General features: G+C 37.1%; 1 protein-coding gene across 1 annotated transcript in view; it reads left to right on the top strand.

Moving 5' to 3' along the window:
- Positions 1 to 7723, top strand: part of Smp_001090 (putative nuclear pore complex protein) — a gene marked incomplete at both ends in the record, with an annotated part of 32026 nt that extends 24303 nt beyond the window's left edge. Inside the window, 5 exons of the mRNA XM_018795188.1 lie at positions 509 to 691; positions 806 to 894; positions 2847 to 2975; positions 5270 to 5470; positions 7217 to 7723. Of these exons, the coding sequence (XP_018649525.1) occupies positions 509 to 691; positions 806 to 894; positions 2847 to 2975; positions 5270 to 5470; positions 7217 to 7723 (1109 nt within the window). The remainder of the gene's footprint in view (positions 1 to 508; positions 692 to 805; positions 895 to 2846; positions 2976 to 5269; positions 5471 to 7216) is intronic.
- Positions 7724 to 11321: the final 3598 nt, after the last annotated feature.

The following is an 11321-nucleotide window of genomic DNA, read 5'->3' as shown; positions in this document are numbered from 1 at the left end:
CAATTGACTCATGCTTTCAACTATGCAAATAATAAATCTCCACAAAAACCCTTTTTGATTATAATCATATACTCACTAGTGACTGACTTCAAGAGATAATTCCTGGAGTTTTGGTGAGAAGCAGTGACCAGTGGAGTTCAAACCACGTCTGTGTGCAAGATATCAACTCACTGAAGACAATTGGTGAACGGTTGCTCAAACATCGTGGATTGGTTGAAGTTAGACATTAACACCGTTGGATGCCGGCTCAGTGGTCTATCGGTTAAGTGGTCTGGCGCAAGACTGGTAGGTCCTGGGTTCTAATCTTGCGAGGCGGGATCGTGGCTGTGCACTGCTGAGGAGTCCCACGAAACGGCCGTCCAGTGCTTCCAGGTTTTCCGCGTTGGTCTAGCTTCAATTCACTCATGATCTCAACTCTATAAAATAATAATAATTACTAATAATTTACTGATGTATTATGATTATTACAACTTTCATTTCTTACTTTTTCCGTCCACTTCCTTTATAGAAATTAACCATCCAACTGAACGTGAACATTGTTTATCATTAGCTGTTAATTATGGTTTTAATTTATCTAAATTAACAAGGTCAGTAGTAAGATTATCAAAACAACGTATTGAATTATCCTCAATGAATCAATATTCTTCTAATACAATTGGTCATCATTCAATATTATCTAAACAAAATGGTTGTATGAAACCATCATCATCAAATGAAATGGACTTTTTCACAAAACTATTACATAATAATAATAATAGTAATAGTAACAGTAATAAACATGAAATTGGTAAATTAACTGATCTAGATAAACAACGTATTATTGCAATGGATTGGTTATTTTATAATCCAGATCAACGTGGTGAAGCATTATGTTTAGCTAATAGTTTATTAAGAGTATTTATTGCAATGCATTCATTTAAAGCAGCACAACAGGTAGGTGTTTATCATTATAATTTTGTTTTCTTTTAATAAAAAAAGTGTTATTTTAAGCAATGATGGATAGTGGCTAGCAGTAGAATCCAGTTTGATGCGCGTTTCGTCCTATCTAGGGCTCGTCAGCTGGATGTGCCTGCATCTCAGAGTTGATGTTCTCTCTTGGGGATTCGAACCCAGTACCTTTCGCCATGGCGTTATCCACTCATCTACTGAGTCCTGATAACCACTTGCTTGTGCAATAGGGTGAAGTTAAATTCACTTGGTATTGTTTGTTTGAATCTTCTCATTGATGTTTAGGACTGCAATTGATCAGTCTCTCTCTTATTGGCATATGTGCATACTGTGCGTATTGCCTCGATGTAGCCTTAATTCACAAGCATTATAAGCAGAGATAGATAGTGGCTAGTAGTGGAATTCAGGACGCGCATTTCGTCCGATTTGGGGCTGGTCAATTGCAGTCCTAAACATCAAAGTGAAGATTCAGACAAACAATACAAAATGAAAATGTTATTTTATTTTTCTCCCACTTGTCTATGTTGCTTATTCCTTTGTATTGGTAAAGTTGAATGACTTTAGAATAGAGTTTGAATGTATTTATTCTCTATGGCAGTAAAATGTTTCTGTTTACATACAATGTTAAGTCATTTTGACAGCTTTGAACGATCTAATTGTGAAGTCTTCACTTTCTCTCTAGACAACATAACCAGCATAAACTTCAGTTAGAAGTGAGCTATTTGAATTCCTCTTACATATGATTAATAACTTGTTCTGTCAATCTTAGATTAAATTGATCTTTGTTGATACTTCTCGTGTTATTGTTTTTGAAAATTCCCTTCGACATTTATAAATTTATGTTCATGATATTGTTTAAAAAGATCACGGAAGCTTCACGATTAAAACGCTCGGTTCAGTGGATGCAACTCTATCAAAATCACTTTTTTGGAACTAAAAGTCTTCACTATCTCAAGATGTTAAATCGATTAGGTTGGTGCTCGAATTAAAGGTTTTTAAGTAGAATGTAATCGGTACTAAAGGATCGACAGACATGAAAATGATTGCTACTACTAAATGATCAGTCACGAATCAAATATCATAGTGGTAGCATCTTTGACATAAGGTAGCGTATATTCAAATTTCTGCATTAAGCATCAAACTCATCTTCAGAATGCAAGTACATCCAGGTGATGAATATCAACTGGAATAAAACCTGGGACATACAGTGCTTTCTGTTAAATAATTAAAGATAATCGAAAGAAAATTGTGGACCTAGGTTCCGTGCTAGTTGGCACCCGTTAGCAAGACGTAGCGACAATTTCAAGATACTCTCTGTAGAATTTGAACTGGGGTCATCTAGCTTCACAGTCTTAGACTTTATTATTCTATTATTGAGCTATCTATAATTGGTTGATCACAGATGATTGGATCTCTCTGTCTATTACTGTAAACCATCCAACATGCAATTAATATTCTGTCCTTAGAAAAACAATCTTGACTGCACGTTTATGGATGGATTCTAATTTTAAATAATCACTCTAACCTCTAACTACATTACTTTTATAAGCAAAGATGGATAGTGGCTAGCAATGGAATCCAAGACGCGCGTTTCGACCTACTTAGGACTCATCAGTATCATCGGCATCCCAAAGTTGTTGTTCACTCCGGGACTCGAACCCAGTTGAAATCCTAAACATCAATGGAAAAATTCAAACAAACATTACAAAAATGAAATGATACATTGCTTTTGGAGTATATCATTGTAGTATTGGCTTTATTATTTTTTTCTCATATATCTCTTCGAAATCATTTACCGTATTGTATCTATATAGAGAGTACTTTTTTGTTGTTGTCTAGAATTAAAACAAAGAGGATATACTCTTTAATTTTGTTTTTTCTTTCGTACTCATCTTAAGGTTCTATCCAAATTACCCGTTGGTACATTAGAACATGCTAAAATCATTTGTGAGAAATTGGATTCACCTGATTGGCTTGTGAATACAATTCGTGAACATGAATGTCTTACTTTATATTTAGAAAGCCGGGTTAGTTTTATGGAAATATTATTTACATTTTTTACATTCCACTTATTTTCAGTCAGTAAGTCAGTGAGTCACAACGTAGAACTTCGTACTTACGTCCATCAATTCGAGTTGCCATACCACATTAACACGGAGATGCAGTTGTCGACTCAAATCCCATAGTGGTAGAAGTAGTAAGAGTATAAGCATTATGTGAAAGATTAGGGTTTGAAGATGTTATTAAAGGAGTGTAATCCAGTAAAATAAATTTGAAAAGAGAAAAAGGATAGAGACATGAAGAATTCAGAAGATTAGAATTTGGTAGAACACAGAGTGGATGCACCTTCGCCATTGCAAACGATTTTGAGCCATGTCATTCAAGGTCTCTAACCATCGATTGCTATCATCTCGCGAATCCCAACCAGGTAATCTACACCTACCAACATGGCTCAATCCAGTTGTCAGTGACTTCATGGAATTCATTTAATATACATACATTTTAATAGAGGTGTGAACCATGAAAAACTACTTTTCACAAATTAAAGAAATAACATTGTAAAAAAAATAAATGTGGAAAAGGAGGAGTAAACAGAAGCAGTATATAATTGGGTGTACAGTCTAAATAACAATACAACCGAGAGAGAACTCTTTCAGTTAAGGGAATTCCTTTCATTTCTGTGAACAAATTTAAAGGAAACTACATCAGAGTCACCGTTGGTTTTTATTCTGAGCCAGGTCTAATATCGTTTCAAACTACTGAGTTTCATAATCGCTAGGACTGTAATCAGATTAGTCATGAGAAACAGACAGACGACAGTCCTATATATTTTTCTTTTATGGTGTCACCTCATAGACCGATGACCTTTCAGCGTCGGTAAGTGATGATCGGTATTGAAATTTCTGAGATCATGTAAGCCGAATGATCCACCTAACGAGGTGGAGGGCCGCCACGAACGTCAACTCTTGAAGCGCCACAAGTCACTAGGGCCAGATGGCTTACCTTGGACCCGTTTTAAAGATGGTTTTGACCTTCTGGTTAGGGAACTGACCAAGTTGTCTACAAACGTCTGGCAATTAGAGAGTGTATCCACATCATGAAATGAGTCGATAGTTGTTTCGACCTTTAAGAAGGTTCACGTCACCTGTGGAATAACTTTTTACTACCTATTGCGTCCAAATTATTGACCTCCGTGTTACTGTGCAGATTGTTCAGTACCAGTGAAAGATTGAGTCGCGAGGACCAGGATGGGTTTCGTTCTGGTCAAGGATATGTTGATCGACCTTCACCCCCCGCCAAATGTTAGAACACCGCCATACTTATTGTAGGCCAGCAGTCGTAGTGTTTCTTGACATCAGAGCCGCCTTCGATTTGTTGGAATGGACTGTTCCTTGGGATTGTCTGTCGAGGAAGAGTGTACTTGAGAAGTTTGTCAACATCTTAAAAGTGCTACATATAGACACCTCCGAAAGAGTTAGGGAATACTACCACCTCTCTTAATTGTTCCATTCAAGCAGTGGAGTGAGGCAAGGTTTCCCAATCTCTCTATACCTCCTCAATTTTGCTATCGATAACGTTCTGGAAACAGCTCTGACGGATATAGGTAATGGTGGTGTGGATCTGTTGTCTGGAGAAAGACTTCGGTATTGAATATGTGGACGATGTTGTCTTTGTATGCTATGATATCCAAGCCATGTAATCTGCACTTGGTCAGTTGGCAATCAGTGTCCAGGCTATTTTTGGCACTTTCGAGATATTAGTCTGGGTGTAGATGGTCAGATCTATGATACGTCGATGAAAACGTTTTCGCTCTACACTTGTGAGACCTGGCCTCTCCGAGTTGAGAATGTTAGACGACTCTTTGTCTTTGATTATTGTTGTTTCCGGTTGGTTGCTGACGTCCAGTGGCAACATCATGTTAGAAATGCAGAGGTTCGGTATCGTGTGTTCGGGCACAACGACGATAATCCAATTGGTGTCACCATCTTGAAACATCGACTTCGGTGGCTTGGACATTTTCTACGAATGTCGTCCCAGAGAATTCCTCGTTGTGCATTATTTACCGACACTGGGACTGGTTGAAAAAAGCGGAGAGTTGATCTAATTTCTACTCATTTTTATTCTTTTTTTTAATTATACGACCCTTCCTTTCTCTATCTCTTTACAATCTCATTTTTGTTGTGTGACACATATATATTTAAGTGCCCCCTTGTACCAATGTTGATGTGTTCAAATAATGGATATTAACTACATGATTTCCGAATACAATTTATTTGTTCATTTGTTTTTCATCTTTTCATTACTTTGTTTACTAATTAAGGATGCATTTGCTGACTGGTATCAACAAGTACATACTAATCGACCAGTACAACCGTCTTCGTTAACAAATAATAATAATAATCTTATGCATACAACATATGGTCCTCGTGGTTTAGCACAACGTCTTGCTATTGAAGAATCAAAAAAAGAGTATTTAGCACGTCTTGAACGTTGGCGACATGATACACGTTTGGATACAGAGGTTGGTTATGAATTTATTGTCTATCTTTTTTTATGATTGTTTTCATTTGTATTTATGATAGTGAAGTGATTTTGTCTGTCCATGGGTAGTTGGATAGATTCATCTAAAGTATGATTAAGTTGCTTATAAAAAATGGTTGTTTCTCCACATTATTGTGTGAAACATAAATATAAATGAACGGGTGAAAATGAAGCTAAAATAGTGTAGGGGGGCTGGTATTATGTCAAGCTCACATAGGTTATTCTAACCTCTGAACAGACTAATCTATCCATTCTTCATGAGTGAATTGAAGCTCGACCACCATGAAAAACCTGGAAGCACTGGACGGCCGTTTAGTCCTATTATGGGACTCCTCAGCAGCGTGCATCCATGATCCCGCACTCGCACTTGTTATATGATCATATGTGTGCTAATTACTTGCGGTATCCACCATTTGTCTGTAACTTATATTTGTTTAACTATACATATGGATTCACACTTGGTTAAATTGAGTTGGCTCACTCGCCTACTCCATTGTGTGTCATTTTATTTTGCTTCGCTTTCCGATCAACGATTGTACAAAATATACGTATTCAAAAATCCATTCTCCTATTTGACTTATTCCGTTATTCACTAACGCGAGTTAAGTCTATGAGCATATACGAGGATGGACGACATGTATATTTCGATAACAAGCAGCAAACAACCTACATGGAGACAGATCTCAGGCCATTACAATAGTATATTGAATGTAGTCATCAATTTATTTAAGATTGTAATATTGCTTTAGTTAATGCTAATAGTTTCATTCTTAATAGTGAAATAAGGTTTGAAAAACGTCCCATCATGTAAGCATGAACTGTAGCTGAACTTCGTACAATTAAATAAATAAACATGAGTTAGTAGTAAGATGTTTTCATCCCAGGAGATGCTGCTTAAAAAACGCCTTGCTTCACCAACTATCGATATTCACGGTCAGCTTTAACATATTAACCGACTAGAAGATTAGATTTTTCAGGAAGGAATATTCTTTCATGATTAAATATAATTCAAGGAACTGTTAATCACCTACACACCTACAACGATCCCCCTGACTTAATCTTAAGCACCATTTTAGTTTAGTTCGCAACTCATTTGGTTACATTTTGCTAGCTAACCGATCTGCCCTTACCTCGACCAATACAGAGGAGAGTGTACGTTTCATGACGGGAAGGCAATATACCCGAGGAGCTTGAACATAACGTATGTTTTATTTGCTACAAGGCCAGACAGATCACATACTATTACACAATCAGCGCGGAACGAAAATATTAATAAGTCTATTATGAATGAATAAATTAATAATCAGCTCCGGATTACTGACCACATCCCCCTTTCTAGGTCACTACAGACATAATGCACACATTTATTGGGTTATAGCAACGGAGCTTTCTACACACTCTTAGTCTTCCCTTCTGCATGAGCACATATTTGTTACTGGGATCAGATTGACGTTTTAGACTAATCATATCAAATATTCAATTCTTTGTTTATTAGTTTGAACTATGAAGTCTAAGGGTGCATATTCGTGTAGCTTGTACGATAATCGACATCAGTGGTATTCCTAAAGATTCACTGAATTTTCACAGATTAATCTTGCGGTGTATGCTGTGTTGAGTCTTAAGTGAATATATAACCTACAAATCAAACTGATCTCTATAAAATCCATTTAACTAAATTATTTATTCTTTTTATCTGTAAATAAACACAAATTATACATATATATAGGCAGCAGCTGAAAAACTCTTAGCATTATTGACATATCCTCATCCTGGTTGGCTAGTTGATATAGAACAACAACAACAACAACAACAGCAGCAGCAGCTGAATATGGATCCAAATGATCGATTAACATCGACAACAAAAACTAATCATAATCACAGTATGAATTTTCATCATGATAAACTAATGGATCATGAAATAGAATATAATGAAGGTGAAACACATGAAAAACATTGTGGAACATTACTTGTAAATAAAGAAGATTTATTTGATGGACTTGGTGAAAATTCTACTTCACGTCAATTACAAATGAATGTACTACGAGAGACATGTATTACAGAGACAGTATTTCTTATTGTTCGTTTATATCAAACTGCTGGATTACATCAAAAATGTATTGAATTATCTAATTTAATTGTAGATAATGAATATGGTTTATTCAAGGTAGGTAGGATTTGTTTTGGAATTCAAGCGTTTTTGTCTGTTTTCAAGGTTGTGAATAGTTACAAATGATGAATGGTAAACTAGAATTTCAATTGTTTTCCTTACTTACTTACGCCTGTTACTCCTCGTGGAAGAGCATAGGCTACCGACCAGGATTATCCATCGAACTTTATCCTGGACAATCCTCTCCTGTTGTTTACAGTCGCTATTGATTCTTTTGGTATCTGATTCAGATTACCGACGCAATGTGTTCCTTGGTATTTTTTTCTTTTTACCTTCAGGATTCCAAGTTAGCGCTTACCTCGCCTAGAACTTCTAGGGTTACTGCCGGTCCTAAGCCCGAGTAAAGGAGGAGGGTTAGGCACGGGATCGGCAACCCAATCCCATAGAAAACAACCTGGCTAAAAATACGCTAACCAATAGTCTTCCAAGTGTTATGAATTGGTGATGAGAACTAATCTTTTTTTCAAAAAAATCAGTTAATTCACTGGATGTCGACATTTTTTATTTGACACTACTTTCATGTTTATTAAACGTCGGTGAAATAACTGAGGGAAAGTGGTCAAATTGGTCATTTCAGATTGTCATCAAGTGACCCTCTCATTTGGTTACTTCTGATTAACTTACTATATCAGTGATATACATTACAGCGTGGTACTCTAAATATCGGAGATACAGTACCAAATCGAATGAATGAGATTCATGCATGAATGGTTACAAATGGTACTTAACTCAAGATTTTTCAGGAAGACAGGAATATAGCCCCATCAATCGCCTATTAAAAAAATGTTATTATTTTTTACCAACCATTCACTTTAAGTGTATCATGAATCTGAGTTACTGATCGATTAAAAGACCCAGATAAAATACTTGCTTCTGCTCATTATGTAATGAATGTGACCAACTTGGTCTCGTGTGCAGTTACGGGTATGAGGGCTAATATCACTTCCCAGCTGCCCACACCGTGGAAGGGTATTTCTTGAGGGACCTGAAAAGGAAGTTGGATTAGTGTTGGTCTTAACGACTTGGGAACGTGACCGCAGTGCCCAAGGAACAACTGCTTGAGGCCGGTCACGCACGACCTTTTTGTGGTGGATTTTTGACGTGTTAGCTTCATTCTTCAAAGGACCTTACCGCCGGAGACGGAAATCCGTGGTATAAGGCGAGGTGTGCATTTTTAGGGTCGACCTTTTCTAACCCCACCCCTCCTTGTGGGAAGGCAGCATCGCTGTCATGCTGGTTGTCTGAAGGAAACACCTTACTGCTGTTACACCTCTGTACAGTCAGCAGTACGACTTCGCCTTCGGACTTTGGGTTTGCTGCTTTTAGTCTTACCGCTCTTCAACCGACCTGTCTGGCATGGTAGGACCTTGAGGAACGATTGTTCCAGCCAGCATAGCTCGATTAGTTCATCACGATAGGCAAGCCCGACCACCACGTCAAGGTAGCAGCAACGGTCATTATGTAATAGGATATCTTTTTATATTATAGGGTATATTATTTCAGTTATGATCTTTTTGTTAAAGTTATCTTTTTATTCTGTTATGTTTTGTTCTTTCTCACCTTCTTTCTTCATATATCTAGTTGTTCTCTGGACCTCAACTTCAAAATCTTCTTCATCATATCTCTGAATCCATTCAATATCTAATTGACAATGAACAAGATCCATTAGGTTATACTGTACATTAGTCATATGAATATGACTTATGCGCTGCTGTATTTCTAATGTATCAATGAACCGAAGTCGTCTATTTCTTGTGTATACAAATGGATGGAGATGTTTTTGTATCCCTATTTATGTTTTTTTTTTGTTTGTATGTATAAAAGTTGTATGGAGATTTTTTGTGTGTGTGTGTGTGTATGTAAATTGTTAATTCTTATTGAAATACATTATTTGTTTACTATATGAACATCTTCTCTTTTCACTCCTATCCCCTCCAATTATAATACTGATATTAAAAAACTGAAATGTTTTCCATTTTTATATTGCAGTGTAGTTTAACGGAGGTAACAAATGCTGGTTGGTAAGTTATCTTCATACCTATAAGGTTATGAAATTATTCTATTTTTTATATAGCACTTTCTTGATGGATACCAAATAGATAAGAATAAATTCTCATAGTTGAAATCATGAGTCAATTGAAGCTAGACTACCATCGAAAACCTGGAAACACTGGACGGCCGTTTCGTTCTATTATGGGACTCCTCAGTGGCAGTGCGCATCCACGATCTCGCTCTCGCGAGATTCGAACCCAGGACCTACTCATGATTTCAACTATGAAAATACTAAATTCTCCACAAAACCCCTTCTGATCAATAATCAATTCACTTGATGTTGTTTACTTGTATCTTCCCATTGTTATTTAGGACTGCAATTGATCAGTCTCTTGTTGGCATATGTGTATCCTATGTGGATTGCCTCGATATTGTCTGAAGTCACAAGCTTTATGAGCAAAGATGGATAGTGGCTAGCAGTGGAATCTAGGATGCGCGTTTCGTCCTGTTTGGGACACGTCAGATGGATGTACCTGCATCACAGTGTTGATGTTCACTTTAGGACTCGAAACCAGTACCGTTCGTTTCAAACGCCATCACGTTATCCACTTAGCTAATGAGTCCCGATAAGCCACCTGCTTGTGCGATCGGGTGAAGTTTTTAAATTCACTTCATCACACGCTCCTAGTGACTGGCTTCATGAGGTATTTCCTGGAGTTCTAGTGAGAAGCAGTGACCAGTGGAGTTCAACCAGCTCTGTTGTGAGGTAGTAACTCACTGAAAACAATGCTGAATGGTTGCTCAATTTCATGGATTGGTTGAAGTTAGACATTAACACCGTTGGATGCCGGCTTAATGGTCTATCGGTTAAGTGCTATGGCGCGTGACTGATGGGTCCTGGGTTCTAATCTCGCGAATGCGGGATCATGGATTCGTACTGCTGAGGAGTTCCACAATAGGACGAGACGGCCGTCCAGTTCTTCCAGGTTTTCCATGGTGGTCTAGCTTCAATTGACTCATGATTCCAACTATATAAGATAATAATGACTTATTCAATGGTTTATCATGTCCTAATCCCAAAAAGTAATCTCATACTCTTTATTAGTGTTGTTATTAAAGGTGACTAGACTATGGTCATAAGCATAATGTTTGTATTCTCGGGGAATATGCATAGCGTTTAGTTCACTGCCAACTTCAACACGCGATATATACTGGTGTAGGAATAGGTTGATAGAAAGCTAGACGAATAAATCAAGACTTGATATCAGTCCATTTGATCATTGACTGGTGGAATTAGCCATATAGGTTGTTGGGGTCTATCTGGTTAGGGTCCGGGTAATCATGGTAACTAATGGCTGGAGACGTCGATTTATATATCTTGATTACTCTTAATAGGGCAAATGCGTTTACCATATTTTTTCATATATCTTTAACTTTAAAGTTCTCCTTGCATTCGTTTTCGCTTTTTCATTCTTCCTGAATCTTATTATTTACTCCTAATCTTTTTTAATAACACTGATACTATTATTACTTCTACTGCTCTGACATTTTTCTTGATAATTTCAACTCATTATGCTGATGTGTTGCGACCACTGGGACCGTTATGCACCAGGTTCTACACTACTTATAAGTGACAGACTAGTAGAAAATTGTAGGATATTACAGTAAGTGA

Source organism: Schistosoma mansoni, chromosome 1, assembly GCF_000237925.1.
Source record: "Schistosoma mansoni strain Puerto Rico chromosome 1, complete genome".
Taxonomy (NCBI): domain Eukaryota; kingdom Metazoa; phylum Platyhelminthes; class Trematoda; order Strigeidida; family Schistosomatidae; genus Schistosoma; species Schistosoma mansoni.
Note: the sequence above shows the minus strand (reverse complement) of the source record. Positions and strands in the feature narration are given on the sequence as shown.